This window comes from Protopterus annectens, chromosome 5.part0, assembly GCF_019279795.1.
Source record: "Protopterus annectens isolate FY-2018-M chromosome 5.part0, PAN1.0, whole genome shotgun sequence".
NCBI lineage: Eukaryota > Metazoa > Chordata > Ceratodontiformes > Protopteridae > Protopterus > Protopterus annectens.
Window position 1 is genome coordinate 287182813 of NC_056735.1, and position 20276 is coordinate 287203088.

At 37.5% G+C, this 20276-nt stretch overlaps 1 protein-coding gene across 1 annotated transcript in view; it reads left to right on the top strand.

The window, feature by feature from the left end:
- MAP3K15 (mitogen-activated protein kinase kinase kinase 15) overlaps positions 1-20276 on the top strand; it is a 1833462-nt gene that overhangs the window by 671797 nt on the left and 1141389 nt on the right. Inside the window, exon 6 of the mRNA XM_044072272.1 lies at positions 18131-18237. Within this exon, the coding sequence (XP_043928207.1) occupies positions 18131-18237 (107 nt within the window). The remainder of the gene's footprint in view (positions 1-18130; positions 18238-20276) is intronic.

Sequence of the window (20276 nt, forward strand, 5' to 3'; positions counted from 1 at the left end):
AAGAGTAAACAGAAATATACCAAGGGCATCCATGGATGTGAAAATTGAAGTTATTATCAAAGACTAAAATATCTGAACTTATACAGTGTCTCATATACATATTTAAGATGATACTTTATTCAGGTATGTTAGGGCTTTTATTGACAACTACTCTAGGAATATTTGGGGTTATGAAAAAGTAGCACAATCATCAACCAACATATGTAAAAGATTCTATAGGAATGAAAAGTGTACTAATTGATTCCCTGACAGAGTAGCTGATGCATGGAATAGACCACCAAATTACATTAAAGCAAACAGTAGTTTAGATATTTTTAAGAACAGCCTGGACATTTATTTAGGGAAACAACTATTTTGGTATATTTGCATGCTAGAAGGGCATTATTGCCTGCACATTAAATTTGTATGTATGTGTGTATGTAAAGGATAGTAGACAGTATTCACAACTGACATTTTGGAAGTGTAAAAATGAAGACCTTGCTTATAGTTTTATCTAATGGCCATGTATGAACAAGCTAATTGAAGATTTACTGCATTCACTGAACCAACATGTAGCACTTAGTCAAAAGTCTAAAGCTCGTAATGGCGACTACTCATACTCATAAGTTCATAGGTTCATAGATTCATAGGATGGTACTAGGCTATCGGCCCTAGGGCCTATACATGCTTAGTCATAACAATTCCCTGGCTATTTCTTCTGACACTGTTTATTTCCGTGGACCGGGGACCCCTGTCTAGCAGAGCGACTGACATGATCCTCGGGGTGAATTTCCTTTCTCCCATCCAATCGTCAAGGTTCCTTTTGAAGAGGGCCAAAGAGATGCTCTGCTTGACATGTATTGGCAATCTATTCCAGAGTCTGGGGAGTCTCTGGGTCAGGAACCTATTCCTCCAGCATGTTTTGTTTATTGTAACGACAAGGTTTAGATCCCTGGAGCGTGTGTCTCTGAGGGATTGGGATTTCTTTAAGTGTAGCATGTCCAACAGCTCTGGGTTTGACATGGCCATGTATGTTAAGCAGAGATAGCCTCAGAGTAGACGATATGCGACAGAGTATAGCTGGAGTTTTTTAAGGCAGTCAGTGTAGGGCATCTGCTTTAGGCCTGTGATTCTTTTAGTGAGGTATTTCTGCGGCCTTTCCAGTTGTTGCAGATGTCTTGAAAGGTATATACCAAACCGGGCGTTGTATTCTATAATGGGTCTAATGAGGGATGAGTACAGTGGGACAATGACCTCCTTTTTTGGATGAAAAGCCCTTAGTGATGAGGTGTGCCACATAGAAGGATTTCCTGACTGTTGTGGCGATGTGGTTATCGAAGGTGAGACCACTGTCCACCTGTGTCTCTAAGTCTCTTATCACACATCTGGTCTTTAGTGTACTGCCACCTATGTGGTAATTCATGGGTACATGTTTTTCCCAAAAGGGATAACTATACATTTCTTGGCATTGAGCTTGAGCCCATGGCTCTGGCACCAAACCTCTGTTTCTGTAAGGCCCTTTTCTCGAGTAGCCACATCATTTGGGGATTCAGTAAAGGCTCCTTGTTTGCACTCATCTGCTAAATTTGTTAGCCAGAGTCCCTTCGTGTTGGCCTGTACTTCAGAGACGTAGATGCCAAACAAGAACAGTCCCAGGACTGAACCCTGAGGTACTCCACTTGTCTGGAGCTGGATTTGCAGTCTGTATATATTGCTAAACTTTCACACTCTCCCAGCAAACATCAGAAATATCTCATCTCATCTGCTGAACCACATTGAAAGCATATCTGTCAACAAAATGATCCTACTCTTGTATTACCTCCATTGTTAACCCCCTTCTTATTGCACTCATTGCACATCTATATTTTAAAATGCCAGTGAGGTTGTGTCTTTCAAAAAACAATCTTATTACTGTAACAGCAGCATTTTTAATTCCATTCCTTATGCAGCCAAATTAAGGAAATATTATAAAATCCTCACACTTTCTCATGTATTTACATATCAAGTGCATTTGCCTCATCTATTCCATGTGTGCTAATGTTTCATTGTGACTTTATAAATAAGCTGTAAAATTATGCTACATGTTCTTTAAATATATGGGACTTTAGTATGCTGTAAGTACTATATAGTATACATGTCATGGGGATCAGCTTTTAAACTATATAGTTCAATGTTATGTAGTATAATTTATTGTTAGTTGATACTAATTGCCTGTGGAAACGTAATACAGAACTTTCCTCCTCAGGCCTCCATTGAAAAGGAACTTTGCCTCTTCAGACTTGTCTGGTAATCATTTGCTAATAAATAATTAAATACATACAAACTGCTGCAAAATCCACCACATAAGCACCCTAGGGAATAGCTATATGCACCATGGCAGAATTTTCACAGTGACTTTGCAGGAACATTCATGAACATTTCTGACTGTGGCTGATGTGCTGTCCAAGTGACCAGAGGCTGACAGCATTGATTTCTCCACCTTTGATATGATTATTGCATTGTTATCAGACAATGTTGGATAGAAATGGCTTGCCTGAAACATTGTTTTCACTGATAGTGGTCCAGATTTCATATTTGAGGAAATGAAAAGTTTTATATAGCAAAATAGTATTTACCAGTTTACATCTGATTTCCCATCATTGAACTTTAAGTTTTAACAGAAGGCTTTTGTAAACATTTAAAGCCACAAATCCCCATTGTAATCTACTGCAGTTAAGGCAGATGACATACTTCTTGTACATTGAAATAGAGTACAGGCAGCTGCCAACATGATGCCAACCAAACTAATCCTAAAGTTTGGAGTCCTAGCTATACTGAATAGTACTGGGTAATAAACATGTGCAAAACAGCAGCTTCTGGAAATGCATGACAGATCAAGAAGAAGTTATTCTACTGTCCAACATGTGCACTGAATGTTTATAAAACTGATAAATGGCAATGTGGAGAAATTTTGTCATGATCAGGGCCTCTAATGTACACAGGTTGATTTGATGTATTATATAACACATGAAGAAAGTTCACAGTCATAATGCTCACTTATTGTAATGCCCGATGCATTCAAGACAGTGGAGCTTTAATAGTAGCACAGCTGAGCAGTGTTTACCTCCTAAAATAACGGATGACCAGACTCATCTCCCAAGAAGGAAGGATGACCAATAGTACATGGCATGACTGACAGATGATCAAGGACATGCCTTAACTATGAAGGCGGATCAAGTATTGTCTGTAAAATGAGGCATAACCAAATGTGTGAGCTGATCATGATGTATGTTCTAGTATATCTAGTGGGGGTAATCATTGCACTAATAGTGAGTAGTGACCTGCTTTGTTTCCCAAAGACAGTGAACTTCAGCATGACTACCCCAAAGACAAAGTCACTTAATGTCTTTATGTCTGCTATGACTCCAACCTGGACGGGGTCCCAGAAATGCTATCCAGAACTCCTAAGATTTCTGTAGAAACTGAGCTTGTTATGGAATGATGTCATGAGCTGTGCTCTTGCATCTCTCCATGCTAGACTACCTTGGCCCTCACACACCTATATTAGCCTTATGTACCACAGCAGAGCATATTCTAAGTGTACATTTCCCACCGTCACATACCCCTTTGTCCTTACTGCCATTTTGACTGTCTCTTCTTACTCCCTAACAGGTTTTTCTTTGCAGCAAAATTCCAACTCATACCCTGTTTCAATTTCTTTATAGCTTACTTTTTCTCTGTATCAGTTAAAATATGCACAGGACTCACCTTTCCTTACCTAGTTTCAGCTTTCTACTCATACCTCTCACAAATCTTCTCTTATTTCTACTACCATCTATCTATCCATCCACAACCATTTTTCCCATTTTTTGCACGAGGTTGGGGTGTCACGTCAACAATGAGAATTGTAATTTGACATTTTAAACCTCACTGTATATTTCAATTTGTCATTTATTAATATGTAATGACTTTATATTTTACTGATTGCACCCTTTTTTGCTGCTTTTGTGTATTACATTTTAAATGTATTACATAAATACATCCCTGACTTGTAACTAGGTAGGGGACAGGGGGTGACATTTGTGCCAAGTCTATCAGCTATCAGATTGGCAATTTCCTCAGGTTCAGTATGACAGGTACCATCCACTACATGTTCGCCACATAGCTGGGCATTCCCTATTAGATTTCAGACATAGTTAAAGAATGTCTTATAATTATCCTTAACTAGGGTTGCCAATTTACCTTTGTAACTAGCTTTAGAGGACTTTACAAGATATCTGATTTGCTTTTCAAGCTGTGGAGGGTATTATTCTTCTGCTGAGTATGTTCCCTCTTGTTTTCAGACATCAGTTTCTTCCTTTTGTTATATAGCCAATTTATACTTGAGGACCATCGGGGTGACCTGTTTTTTCAGGAGGACCTGGTTTTGTTCTGGTCAGGTACAGACAAGTCTGTACAATTGTTTAGGTTGTTATACAGGGCATTTGTGTACAGATTCAACATGGACTAGGCGTCTAGGTGAATTTGACAAGTAGCAGTTGTCAAAGAAGGAAAATAATAAAAAAGGGGATCACGGTGGATGAAGACGTTGTGGCACAGAGTTACCTTTACCTTATAGAAAAGGGGGAGAAGGAGACAATAAGAGAAAAAAAAGGGGGATCACAGTGGATGAAGAAGTTGTGGCACAGAGTTACCTTTACCTTATAGAAAAGGGGGAGAAGGAGACAATAAGAGAAAGACATCAACATCTAAATGTTGACAGTTCTAGAGGATCGAGTGTAAAAGTGGATGAAAGAGGATTGCGTTAGTATTCTACATGATCAAGGTTATGGAAAAGAAACGGTTAACGATTCGCACCAATAATTATGAAAAGAGCAATTACTGAGGAGAGGAGAAACTCTGCATTTTGATAGAAGGAAGAAATATGGGGAACAACTTAGTAACCAAGAGACGAAGGGCAGGAGCAGATGTGATCCTGAGCACTGATATACAGATGTTGTGCCTAAATCTGTGTTTTACCCTTACTAGGTGTTTGCCCTTTCTTCATGGTTGTGTTTGTGTGACCACAAATGTAATGTATTTAAGTAAGTGGGTACAGGATTTTTTTTTACTTTGATTTTTTTTCTTTTGCAGTTTATTTGTGAGTTGTGTCTTCATGTTTTATTGGTTTCGTTTGCAATGCTTTTGATATTTTGGGACTCAGTTTATAGTGTTTTCTGTACTTTGACATAATTTTTTAAATCTCATCACATGTGCTGGACTGTTGCTATATGCACACAAAAAAATAGTTCTTGAGCCTATCACCAAGTCAGAACATTACTGAGTATGTCAGCTTTCTACATATACACAAAACACACTACCACTGTAATGAACAAAGGGTCTCAAAGTCAAATAATTTTTACGCATTTCGTCCACTTTTAATTCCTATGAACTTCTTCAGAAAATAAATACTCATGTTACAAAAGATTTAAATAGATTTAAATAGTCCCAGTACATCCCTCATGATCCACAAAAGCCAATCAGGTGTATCTGACTTTCAATACATACTTAAAGACATATATACAAATGTCAAAAGTTAATGACAACTTATTATTTCATTTTAAAAAATTCTTTAAAACATTTTGTAAAAAATATATGTATATATAATAAAAATAAATTAATATCACTTGTCAAAATGTGTGTAAACATATGTCCATTAACAAGGTCTTTGTGCTTGTAAAAAGCACTTGATGTTAATTGCTTCATTCAACCCAGGATATTTGTCTGCGTTTAACAAAATCTGCCATATAACTTCCTTACATTCCAGTTTTACTTTGTAATTACCACAAAATCCATCATCTTTAACCTTTTCTAATACTGAAAAAGTAAATTTCTTAAAATCAACACAAACACATGCGTGCTTTGCTAGCTTTCTACATATAGTTATGAATTCAGAGAGAGTATTAATTGCTTTTGGGACAGCAATAGTAACAGTATAAGCTTTCACATAAAAAAGTGAAAAAGCTGTTGTTCGTCAAAATCAACATACCTTATGTCCGAATCCCTTACATGAGAAAAATGTACACATGTATGCAAAAAAAATCAATATTATTCAGGTTTGATCCTACAACATTACTAAATAATATCTTGATCAGTTAGTAAAAGTGTTTTCAGACATTCTTCCTTCTAAGGACGTTGCTTGTAACACCTATTTGAGAAGAACGTAGAGTCATCTAATAGTGTATTGCTAAGAATAACTGATTTCCATACAGTACTGTGTGCACATTTTGGCTATGTTGTATAAGAACTCACAGTCCAAATGCATTGGTACATAATGGAGAAGTCCCAGCATAAAGGTTATTAAATCCTTCTCTTACCATTTTATGCAGTAAGCATCAGAAACATATATTTATTAAGAAACACTCCATATAATTGAATTGTTGTAATTTTTAATATGGTTAACACTGGCAGAAGTGATTGAAACTCATTTGACCACTTGTTTTGCTGGTGTTAAGTCCATGCAAGCTTGTGTACAGTGGGGATCACAACATTTGCCCTTTCTCCACTCTAGAGTTATCTTCCAGTTGGTTTATATAATTAGCAGGGGGTGTGTGGGGAACAGCTCCCCATGGAGTACAATGGAGCTTGCCTCCCTACAAAAAACAAATGTTTTGATTTTTCAGTGTTTTGCCTTTCAACCTTTTGGGATTGATCATTAGCCATTCAAGATTTGTGAACTTTGATGTTTAGAAGTACATCTATTTATTAACACTTTAACTATCTGTAAGTAATATTTATGCTATATAAAACTGAGATACTCAGGTGTTTGCTTTATAAATCATGCTACTTTCAGACAAATTAACTTGTTGGACAGTGGAAAAGTAATGCTCTATGAACAACAGCAAGCTTATCTAATGCAATAAAATAATTGATTATTTTTATGTGAGTGCGGGAGAGTTGAGAGTCTGATTTTGTAGGTTTGGGTTGTTGATGGCGGGAGACTTTGCTTTTTTTGGATGGTATTCTGCCAGTATACCATCTAACGAAACTTCAGATTCCAGATAATTTCACTGATCACAATTTGTTTTTCTCCTGAAGATTTCATATGCATGGATTACAATATAAGCCACATTTTCTCTTATTGACCAAAAAAGTTATAAGGCTTGGAAAAAGAATGCATTGTTACTGCAGAATCTCCATGCTGTGAAGTCCAGAAGGATAGACAGAAAGTGGGGGAGGCAGTTCAGGATCCTTGTAGAAATATACAAATGTGGCCTTCAAAATGTTGCTTCATTGAAGCAAATATTGATTGTTTATGTGCACGTTTAAAGAGTAAGGGTTAATGAGTTTTCCTATGGCTAGCAGTGAATACGATCTTATTTTGACCAGAAAAAAAAATGCTGCAAGCTTGATCATTATAAATAAAATGTATTTTTTAACGATTTTGAAATGATTTTACCTCTAATTTCTAGTATCCTGATGTATGTATGTTTGTGAGGATGAAAGGCATTATTGTGCAATGAGTCAGTAAACCATATAAAAATTTATGTATTTTTTTTTTGCACTTTGTAGACTAGATTACGAGAAGAAAAAAATTCTACTTTTACTTGGGCAAAACAGATATCTATAATGATAAAGAAACAAGTTAAATCACACTTGAATTACTGCTTCAGCAGAGAGTATAGATGAAGAAAGAAGAGCAATAGATAAGCTAAAGGGATAGCTGTGACGTACAATTGGGATTATGTAGATTATTTAAAAAAAAATAAAATAAGTTTGCAGCAAGTACTGATATTTTATAAAAGTGTTCAAGACAAACTGTATAAGCAATGAATCTTAAGAAGTTAGAACAGATGGAGGACAATACTCTGTTTAGTAGTGTATTTAAGTGATAGTAAAAGATGGACTGTGCTTTTCCATAGGTAGCATATTTTAGTGGCACTTTTAAAGAGAGGCATCATTTAAGTTTAATACATTGACCATGGTAACAGGTTCCATTTTTGGAGGGTTGGTTTCTTTAAGGTCTTGTATTTATAACTGCTGTTATTTCTGGGTACTCTGTTATTAGGTTTGCAAGTTCTGGCCATAGAAATATGTGAATTAAGTTATGTACTAAGTTTAACTGGCTGTGAAAGTTATTTGTTAAGTTAGTAACGCATGCACTTGCCTTGGCTTCTGCTGCAAACACAGGGTTTTATTGTAAATACCTTCAGTGTATTTATTTCAAGTTATTAACTGAGCCAGTGTACTATCACAAAGCACCAGTTGCTGTCATAGCACAGTTGCAAAGTACAGAGAGTTAAAGCGCACACACACACACACACACACACACACACACACACACACATATATATATCAATCTGTGTTACATAAAAAGTGACTTGATATATAGGTTCATAGGTTAGTACTAGGCTAACTGCCCTTGCGAGCCATTTTAAGCCTAGCCAATTATCCCTTGTGAGACTCAAACCCTGAACCTTGTATTTGTAAGGTAAACACCTTAACCATTAGGCCACCCTCCCAGTGGGTGTGTGTGTGTGTGTGTGTGTGTGTGTGTGTTAATAGATTTGAAGGACAACCAACTGCTTCCAAAACATTTCCAAAACAACAATTGGAACAAAATATATATGGCAAATAAAATGTATATGAAGGTAGTAAAGTGTCATAATTTGATGTAATCAAATATACAGAGTAAGTATTTAAAGCAAAATGAGGATTAAAGTGAAGAAGATTACTTTTTTTTCTGCAGGTGAGCTTATATGGTATTGTTCTGAGGAAAAAAGATTGTGTGGAGAGAAGTGAGTGGCTACCTCCATGATTGATCATGACACGAATAACTGAGAAGCCATTCTTCAAACTCAGCTGTTTGAAAACATAACTATTCCATTTTACAGCTGCACTGATTTGAAACAGATGAGTATTCCCCCCTCCCCATTCATATATAATAATATCATGGTTATGCAACAGTGGGGAAGGGAGAATCTCCCAACACAAAGCATCAGAGTACAGCAGTCATCCACAACCAGTGATGGTGTACTACCTGCCTTACAGTGGGAAAAGCTTCAAGGAAAAATACAATTAAGAAGGTGCAATCGATAAGTTAGAACTAAAACAAATTACCCTTAATAAATTATATTGAAACTAAATGATGTGGCCTTTAGGTGGAATCAGAATTTGGTTATGTGGCTTGCCTTCTTAAGTTCTGCTGGGAGCAATTACTGTAGCTTTGGACCTGACACAGTGAGACTATGCTCAGTAGTTATAGTTGTATACATTTGTTTGTTTCATGAAGTAGTTTGGGTATTGTTGGTACAAGCTTTTTTTCAGCTTTGACTTGTTTGTTTTAGTCTTTTGTCTGCATAATTATTGAAAGTTATTTTACTGTTCGTGTGAATACCGTGATGTTTCCATTTTGCAACTATTTCCAAGTGATTGTTAGGACTGATGTGCTTTTTAAGTTAGTCATTTGTTTTGTTGATGTTTGCTTTCCTGATCAGATTACATTTTTCCTCGGTTTTAGTAATCTACATATTTTGAGCCATTGTATTTCATTTATTCATTAGTTCATTCTCCAGTTACTTACTTAGTGTAGTTTAGAGTCATGGGGATGCTAGAGCCTATCCTGGCACTCAGTGGATGTAAGGCAGAGAAATGAATCCTAAAAGGGTGTCAGCACATTATAGGATATACACTTAACTTGTATTTGGGATGTAGGTAAAAAACACAGCACTCAGAGAAACCCCACAGAGACATAGGGAAGACATGCAAACTTCACACAGAAGGTAACTCTTCTAAGAACCAAACCAGAGAACAGAGCACTGTTAGGCAGCAACAGAAACTGCATTGCTGCTGTTCTTCTGTTGTATTAAATTGTTCATGTTTACTTGTTAGACTTTTGTTAAAGAGACTAAATATTGAGCATATTCAAGGAGGGTTGAATTATCTATGTATTGAGTTTAATCTAATTGAAGTTAAGCACAAAAATGAAAGCAGTGATTGTAAAACAAAGCCCGCAAATATATTACTTCACAGTGGTGGCCGTAGAATAAACATTATTCTAAGTACTGTATTCATTATAATTAAATAAGTAGTTGAAAACTAAGACTGCACAAGACAAAACTTACATCAAATAGTCTTATAGTATTGATAGGTGCTAGACAGCATCAAATGCTTTAGAGCAATCTAAACTGATAGTTGCTAGATAAAATCCATTATTAAGATGTGGTGTAATGATTGTTAGTTTTGTAACTCTTGTATATATTCCATACGCTGAAATTGTGTTGTATTTCTGAGAGTATGCTTTGTTTCAGGGGATATGTCCTGATGTTATGGTGGGCTGTCTAAAACTGTGACTAGTGTGCTTAGAATACTAATAGAGCTTTAACTCTTAACTTGTTTGGTCAACTCCTTTGTGTATATGAGCAACATCTCTGGCAAGTTAACACAGAATTAAGGATATTAGCTTCTAATAAGTTTCATCCTGTTATCCTGTGATAGATACCCTCAGTCTATAGTGGCCTATTCTGTGACTTTGAATAAATAACAAGGTGACACCACCAGGTCACACTAAAAAGATGTACTTGTGCCTAGTGGATTTTGTAATTAAGTTATTAACTAATGAAATAAAAAAAACAACTCTACTTTGAATTCCATATAGTGAAGCGACTGCTGTCCTTTCTGTTAGGTCTGTGTTAATCAGAATTTCATTGCAGTTGCTAATCAGGGTATAAATCACGTGACATGGAATGTTTTCTGTTTAAGTGACACCATGTTAATTGAAACATACTAAGAATCAAATCAGATCAAAAGCTGGGCCTTAGGTGAATGTATGATGGTGACTGCTAATTAAAAGTTCCACTATGCAGAAGAACAAATTCCATTGTGTGAGTGACATGCATGATGGTAAACACAGCCTGCCAACATGAACAGATTGCCAAGTGCAGGGTGCGCTGGATACATGGGTGACACACTCTCTAATGCTATAGTAGGTGACGTGGTTATATACAGCAGAGGAGCAGATTATGGCCCTCTACTGCTGGAAGGGAATTAGTGTGACCAAATAATGTGCAGGGTTACTGTGAAGGGGCAACAGATAGCCTAGCTTGGAATGGGCACAAGGTAATGCTCAGGAGGGTACTGGCATATGTTTAAAATACAGGGTTGCCTGTAATATCATGCTGGTGGCAAGGATGTAGTACACATGTTGTGCAGACATGCTTCAGTGCTCACAGCCTTTAGGGGTAATGAGTCCCTACTGTTCTGCTAAGTGACATGCTAATGGCACTGACTACCCAGCTCCATTTTGCTATGTCTGGTTGTCACTGATGTTCATTGATTGCTTGCCTAAGGGAGGCTGTATATATGTTGACAAGAGTACATCAGAATTCCTCTTTAAAAATATCTGCCAAAAATGTCTGCAGTGTCAGTAGATGATTTATTTTGGAAAGGGGCAGAGATGGTTTTGGGAAACATTATTTATGTATTTCCAAAATGAGAGCACGTCATGTCATCGAACATAATTTCAGAGAACCCAAAAAGAGGAAGTGCTGTTCACAGAAATTACTTTTGCCAGCAGTGGAGTTTGCATTTTTCCCCAGAGTTGTGCTATCTCAGAGTTGGTATATATATATATATATATATATATATATATATATATATATATATATACACACACATGCAAGTCTGGGAGTGTGAGGGTGCAGGGGAGTTTGCCACTATGCAAAGGCAAAATTGTTGATTTGCTTGTGGTTTCTGTGAACATTTTTCATTTTTTTTCCATTTGCTGAAACTACTTTCCATCACCCGACATAAATCTTTCCAAAATATACTGGTTTTTATTTTGTAGGAAGATGTAGTTTTACTTGCCTATCATTGCCTGCCCTGTCTCTATCCTTATATATGGGAACCTCTGTTCTCTGCCTCATGGAAACAGTCATACATCTTGTCACTAAACAGATATTTACTGAACTCTATAACTTCATATCCATACCCATATTCCTTCCTTTGTCTACTATCCTTAAGAAATGCATCCACTCTCAACTACTAACCAATCCCTGCATATTTCAAAAAGTATCCCTGTTTATTTCTGGATTTGTCCTGGATTATGTAGGGAAGATGTTGAGAGTTGTAGCTCTGTCAGTGTGCCCTTCCCCTTGGATAAACTTCCTCTACCACTGACAGCCCCCAGCCCATTCCATGTAATCACATAAAGCCTTTCTTTTTAGACAGAGCTACTGTACACTTAGTTACTCAACTCTGTGTTCCTCAGACTGTACAGTGTATCCCCCTTACTTCATTTCCCTTAGCATCAACTCAGAATGTCTTCTTTTAAAAGTTTAAATAAATTAATAAATAAGTAAATAAATAAATAAATAGATGGATAGATAGACAGACAGACAGACTGGGAAAGTCCAACTGGGTCAGGAACCCATTTTCAGCAGAGGCCTGGGGAGAAAAGCTTCAACAGAACAAGTACAGACAATAGAAGATTGTACAGTTATATTGAAACATTAACATACATTTCCAGAACAGATACAGACATTAATAGATTTTACGGAGTTGCCAAAACATACATAAGTTTCTAGGCCTAATGGAGTTTAACATGTGAGTAGATTACAATTTGTGGTAGATTTTTAACAAATTTGATCTACAAATCAGTTTAGTATTGTAACATGACTAGCAAGCAGCCAGTTTGTGAAGTAGAGCATTTAGACTTTATAAGTAAAAAAGGATAGAAGTTTAGTGAGGATATGCTGTTAAGAAGAGCAAAAGATCATAAAACTAGTAGCAGAAGTAGGGGAATTATTGAAGAGATTATAGATAGTGGGGAGGTTAATGTGAGAAGTTAATTTATGAAGTATTAGAGAATATTATAGTGAGCGATAAGATAGGGAGGTTAATATGCTAGAATTCTGCCAGCTATAGAAGAGATCTTACGTTAAGAGTTTTATCTAGAAGAAGAAGAAGGTAAGATGAAGGATAGGAAGAAGTGCTGGCAGTAGATAGATAACAAAAATATGTTTGTTTCCAGAAGGTGATATTCTGTACAGCCTTGTTTACCCCACTGTAGTGCGATCTCTGAGTTGATATATTTAGTTGGGGGTGGTTAACTTGTGTTGTGTCTTGTTGGTCTACTGATTTTTTTCTCTAGGAAAATAGTTGGTGACCTTGGCTTTCGCTGGTTTTGCAGTTCACTGTTTATTTTTCATTGAAACTGCATTTGCTGTTATGCTGTTTCGACAAGATAATATGGACCACCCTATGCACATGAGTGTATAATGTGTGTATGTGTGCACTTGTGTTTGGGAGGCAAAAACTACTATCAGCATTTACAAAATAAGTTCATCAGGCCTATATCAGAAGCTCGAACAGTTTAAAGAGCGATTGTTCTTTGATCGAGCTTTAAATATTAAAGGTACTAAATAGCAAAGACATGGAACAGCAATTTTTTCCCAGGGAAAAAAATCGCTGCTCCACAAAAAAAAAAAAAAAATGCAAACACAAAAAAATCTTGGGGGCTGTGCCCCCCACACCCTCCCAACTTAAATATACCAACTCCAAGATCACACCACAGTGGAGGAAATGGCAAACTCCCAAAAACGGCCCAGTGATTGTTTTCCCTGGGAAAAAAATTGCTGTTCCGTGTCTTCGCTGTTTAGTGCCTTCGGTATTTATAGCTCGATCAAAGAGCTTTCGCTGTTTTAACCATTCCAGCTGCTGATATAAACTTGAGTTCATCAACTTATCTGGAAACATAAGAGGAAGGAGGAGTTGGCAGTGACTGTTCCACAGTAGCTGGTGAGTTCAACCTGACTGCGAGGTAATATTGGCATGGGAATTAGAGTTTTTTTTCTGTAAAAGCAGTGTGGTCCAGTCTTGGAGTAAATGTTAACTAGTGAAGCCAGTAGCGAGGATGGTACTGGGAGTAGTTGCATTTGTTTAGGTCTCAGTACCCAGTCAGTAACCTAGTCTTTGCACTGACTGTAGAAGGCAGAATGCCTTGCTGCCTTCCCACCCATACTCACAAAACAGAGTGGGTACATGTCTTAATTTGCATTGTAAGGCATATTCTGCTCCTAAATGTCTGCACACTGTTTAGTTTCAGGTATTTTCTGTATTTCACAAGACAATGTTATTTTACCAAAACACATCCTGATTAGTAGCAGTTGTGGAAGTGCTAAACATCACCCTATAAAACCACATATTAAGCAGATCTAACACCGATTTCTCTTGTGGCTTTTTCTTATGGTACTTTAACTTGCCAGTAGCCTTTAAAGGGATGTATGTACCTGTATTAGCATAACTCAGAATTTCAACTGGATGTTATCATTGCAATATACGATTGTAAGCCTTTTTGACTCTAAAGGTCTTATTTTTTCAGCTACCATTGCCTGGATTCTGTATCCTAACATTAATCTGAGTCTCTGCAAACTGATTATCTCTCACTAACACGCCTTGGACTCCCACTCCCAATTCCCCAGGCAACTCTAATACCGTTACTTTTATTCTTTCCTCACTTTTTTACTGATTTGAAGCACATATGTTACATTCTTAAAAAAAATACACTGGTATGACTCTACTTTTATTCTTTACTGACTTTACTCACTTTTACCTATTTGAAGCACATATATTCCATTCTTAAAAAATACTGGTACAACTCCTTCGCCATCCTAAGTTATTCCTCTTTAAGAACAAAACCTAACTTTAACTTAAATCCTAGGCCTACAACCACTCGCATTGTATACTCAAATCACTTCATTGCTTTCTTAGAAGCAAACCCTTCCTGCTACAGATTGTATACATCTCTTCACAAAATGACATCACAGTCCACTCCTCCTCTCCCTGTTACTTCCTGACTAGTACACTAACCCCATCACCTCTTCTTACATGCCACCAAATAACTTATTGTCGTATCCAGTAACCATCAACCTTTTCACTGCACACATAATTACATAGTCAGAACCATCATCTGACTCTCCCATACATGTTTGCACGGCTCCTTCACCAACTCACTTATTACTTTTTCCCAACCACCCTGCGGTGTCCAGCAATACAAACAATACTTCACACCTCCCACTATCCTAAATTATAAACTCTACTAGCTGTGCCCCTACCCACCACCTCATATTACTCCACTATTCTCAATGACACCCCATTACATCTACTTACCACACCCTCATGTTACTTTTCTTTACCAGGCCGTATATTTACAGTCCTGCTTTCACCTCAAACCTTTGTCTTCTGTCTCTCCACCACTTTATTCCTTCCAGACACATAAACACCACAGTCCTTTCCTCTCCTCCTCCTCCCTGTCTCTAAAGAAGACCTACCTCAAACTATCACACTTACAAACCTCATTATTCAAACCTAGTTCTGGTAAATGGTGATATTCATCCCACCCTTGGCCCCCTATTCTAGTCATAACACGTTACATGCTGCCACCTCTCTTTCCAGCAACAATCATACATCACAACCTAACCACTTACTACACAACCTCAAACTTGAGTTTCATTGCTCTATGCATTTATCCGTTGGCACACTCTTGATGGGCCTTGTATAAACAGAAACTTGGCTAAAACTGTCCATCACAAATGAAAAAAATCCTAAGTGTATGCTTTAGTATCCTTCGATGGGACTTGCCAGCCAAAACAAGGAGGAGGTACGGCCATACTTTTTCCAAATAGCCTTCAATTGCATACTTTTATAGCAACCCCCCCCCCCACGCAAACACTTTAACAATTCTGAACTCCTTATACCTATTCTAAAAGGGGACAAAAAGAAAAGCATATGTATATTAGCCGTTTATATTCCATCGATGCAATCCAGTAACACTCTAGTGATTGAGGATATGCTATCTTAGGCCTTCTCTAACTTTCCCAGGGAAACTGGCATATTAGGTGACACAAATGTGAACTGGATTAGCTGAATCTTATACATTGAATCATCCACAACTCATTGTTCCCCCTCCATCTGTCACTCAGCTAATTAATACTCCATCCACATGTAACAAGTCCTCAAACAACATTAAGCTGGATCCCAACAAATAACACTAACAACACCTGACTATCTTAGCAACTGCCTCCCTATCATTGCAACTCATAGCCACTTGCCAGCACATAACCCTGTCTTATTTAAAAATGTAAGAAACCTCTCTAAGTTTAACAGTAACCACTTCAGAGAAGCGATAAGTGAGGTTTTCTACCTGAAACATCCTTAAACATCTATGCCTTGATGATATAGTAACACACTTAAACCATATATTCCTAAACATATTTAATGTTTATGCCCAATGAGGATAAACAAAGAATTAAATCTAACCATGGGTGCTGGCTTTCTTGAATCACAAAATAACTGATGAAACAAATGGATAAAGACTGGAATATCTGAAAAGCAAACAAGTCACCATCTTCCCTTCATTCTTTTCAAATGTTGAAAAATATAAAATAGATGTGTACATATATCTCTCCCTCTATATATATATATATATATATATATATATATATCTATATCTATATCTATATCTATATCTATGTCTATATATTTGTCTATATCTCTCTCTATATAGATAGATACAAATATATATATATATATATATATATATATATATATATATATGTGTGTGTGTGTGTGTGTGTGTGTCTGTGTGTATACATATGGGTCCCCTTCACCACATATGGCTGAGACCATATGTTCAAACTTGTAAAAGTCCAATCTGACTGAATGGAGATCTCCCATTTCCGCAGTGTAGTGCAATCTTTGAGTTGGTATATTTATGTAAGGTGGGGGGGTGCACGGAGGCGTAGGCCCCCTGCGATAGACGTTTAGTTTTGAGTCTTTTGGTTTTATGTGGTTTTACGTCAGTGTTCGAACTTTTACGAGTTTGAACATATGGTCTCGGCCATATGTGGTTCGAACTAGTAAAAGTTTGATCTACTGAAGTAGATCCATATATAAACCAGACATACCTTACCAGTCTAACCCACAACCCACTTCAGCAGCGTTATCAGATCCTTTGACAAAGTTTTATCAAACAGTATATTTTTCCAGTGACTCTCATGTCAATGCCTTTTACTCCTTTTATGTAGCCAAGCAGTGGAGGACCATTCCTTCATTTCTTTATAAAACTATAAATCTCCAACAATTCAAAACCATACTGGAATCATTTTTTTGTCAATTGGATATGCTACTGCTGATTCCCATTCAGCTAATCTTTCCTTCTTCTGCTATCCAAACATCTGCACTTCCATCTTGTTTTTGTTTCTAAATATTGCTTCCAGTATTAACTATGTCATCTACGACGTCCTTATCCAGCCTCCTGATTATTTGCTTTCATTACAAATTTTATATATTTTATGATTGACTTGAGAAACTGCATAATTGAACAATACGTCATCTGCCAAAGCTACTGTTTTTTAAAAAAATGTTTTTTGTAATATCCTTCATATTATATACTTTTGCTGAAAAATGCTAATTAATACTTTACTGGCCTCGGCTGAAAAGGGGCTCTATTTGGTCAGACTTTCCTGACAAACAACTGTAAATAAATAAATTAATAAAACATCTTGAACCAGTTACACAATGAGTGGGGGGTGGGGTGGGGGGCTCAATGGCTTCTTGAAACACTGTTTTCATAAAATCATACGTGATCCTCAGCATCGATATGCATCCTCGGAAGCTGTCAGTGCCGAATCAGGAAATAATATTTTAAGGATTACTACAGCTGCATACTTAATGAAAACTACAGTAGTCATAGCGCATTGAGAGTTTTGTGCTAAGTCTTGTGGGCAGGGAGATACATTATACTTTCAGATTCAGAATGGGAACTGGCACTTGCACACTACTTGGGTTGAAATCCCTATTACTGGAGTGTATTAAAGTATTCTTTAAGATGCCGAGGATCAAGATTTTAACTCAAATCTCAGAGAACAGCCCAGCAGCAATGTATAGTGTAAAGACGTTAGTTTATTTGAAAGGAAATTAGTCAGCATTTAAGAAATGAAATGGTTGCACAGATTCTGATACTACTATAACTTTGTCAGCGGGGTCTGAAGTTTAGGTTTCCAGTAAAAGTGTCTGTAAATTTTGTAATAACTTGACTGCTTGAAGAATGTTTACTGTTTTCTAACATGAAGACTGATTTCTTTCCCTACATTTCTAATTTGTGGTCCAGATTGATGCTTTTCTTTGCCTTTAGGATTACGATGCCATGGTGAAGTTAGTAGAAACTCTGGAAGACCTGCCAACTTGTGACATCGCTGATCAGTGCAACATTAAGTTTCACTATGTGTTTGCACTGAACAGGTAAGAAAGCTATTGTATGCACATAAGCTTCCTGTAGTCAGATATGCACAGTTTTATACCTCTCAACCTCTTTTCCCAAGAAATCTGGACAAAGCCAAAATAGTGGGGGGAAAAGGCCCAAAAATAGGGACAGATTTTAAATACTACTCTTATAAACTTAGGAAGTTGTTGGATAACAGGATTTGTGTTATTGTGCATTTTTCTGAAGGATATCAAGTCTGAAAGTCAACTGTATGTCATTATTTAGTAACTTCAGTCCTCAGTGATTTACCAGAAATCCACAAATTTTATGAAGAACAGACCAAAAATAAGAAGCAAAAATCTGGACACTGTGTGAAAATCTAGACAACTGAGAGGCATGCATAGTTTTCATTTTCAAGGGTTATTTTTGAAATAGACATGTCTTGTGGGATGCTGGAAGGAGCACCAAAAGTTGAGTTTGCTCCTAGTAATGATTTTGAACTGATGAGAGAAAGCACTCCTAAAGCTAACTAGTCATAGGCTAATAGGTAGGTACTAGGCTATTGGCCCTAGGGGCCTATACAAGCCTAGCCAAAAAGGTACCCTGGCTTTCGCCACCCAAGAAAAATATTTTCCTATGCCCCTGTCGAGCAGAGCCACAGGGGTGATCCCTGGGATAAACTTCCTATTTCCCATCCAATCATCAATATATTTCTTGAAGAGTGCTAATGAGGAGCTTTGTTTGATATAGATAGGTAGTTTGTTCCAGAGTATGGGAAGTCTCTGGGACAGGAATCTATCCCTCCAGCATGTTCTGTTTGTTGTGGTGACAAGGTTTAGGTCCCTAGAGCGTGTAGCTCAGAAGGATTGGGATTTCTTTAAGTGAAGCATGTCCAACAGCTCTTAGTTTGACATAGCTTTGTATGTTAGGCAGAGATCGCCTCTGAGTAGGTGATATGCGATGGAGTAAAGCTGGAGTTTTTTGAGACGGTCTGTGTAGGGCATCTGTTTGAGGCCAGTAATCCTCTTTGTGTGGAATTTCTGCTGCCTTTCCCGTTGTTGTAGATGTCTTCTGAGGTACATACCAAAAGGGGCATTGTACTCTATAATGGGTCTAATGAGTGATGAGTAGAGAGGAACAATGACCTCTTTTCCTGGATGAGAAACCTTTTGTGGTGAAGTGCTGTAGAAGGATTTCCTGACTACTGTGGTGATGTGATTATCAAAGGAGAGACTGTTGTCCACCTGTGTCCCAAGGTCTCTTATCAAACTTTCAGTGTTAAGTAGACTACCACCAATGTGGTAGCTCATGGGTACAGAGTTTTTACCAAAGGGGATGACAATGCACTTTTTTGGCATTGAGCTTGAGGCCATGACTTTAACACCAGGCATCTGTCTCAGTGAGGCCCTTTTGTGGGATGTCCACACTGTTAGGAGTTTCAATTATAGCTCCTAGTTTGCAGTCATCTGCCAATTTTGTTAGCCAAAGACCTTCTGTGTTAGCCTGTACTTCAGAAAAAGTAGATACCAAACAGGAGAGGACACAGGACTGAACCCTGTGGTGCTCCACTTGTCACTGGTCTGAAGTCGGATTTGGAGTCTGTTACTTTCATAGTGTTGTTTCTGTCAGTGAACCAGTTGGCAACCCATCTTGTGACATAGGGATTTATACCTAGTTTACTGAGTTTATCTATAATACCAGAGTGGGGGATGATGTTAAAAGCCTTGGCGAGATCTAGATAGGCTGTGTGAACCACTTTACCCTCGTCTACGTCTTTGGTGACTGCTTCAAAGAAGTCAATCAGGTTTAGGAGACATGATCTGCCTTTTACAAGCCCGAACTGGTTGGGGTCCAGAGTTTGGAGATTACCAATGTCTTTGTTTATAAGGTCCATGATGATACGTTCCATGGCCTTGTAGACCAGCCTCGTTAGGCTAATGGGGCGGTAGTTCCCACGGTCCTGGTGGCACCCCCTTTGTGGAGTGGGATAACCGTTGCTGTGCACCATTCAGTGGGCACAAAGCCTGAGATGAGGCTATAATTGAACATGGTGCTTAGGGGTTGATGTTTGAATTGA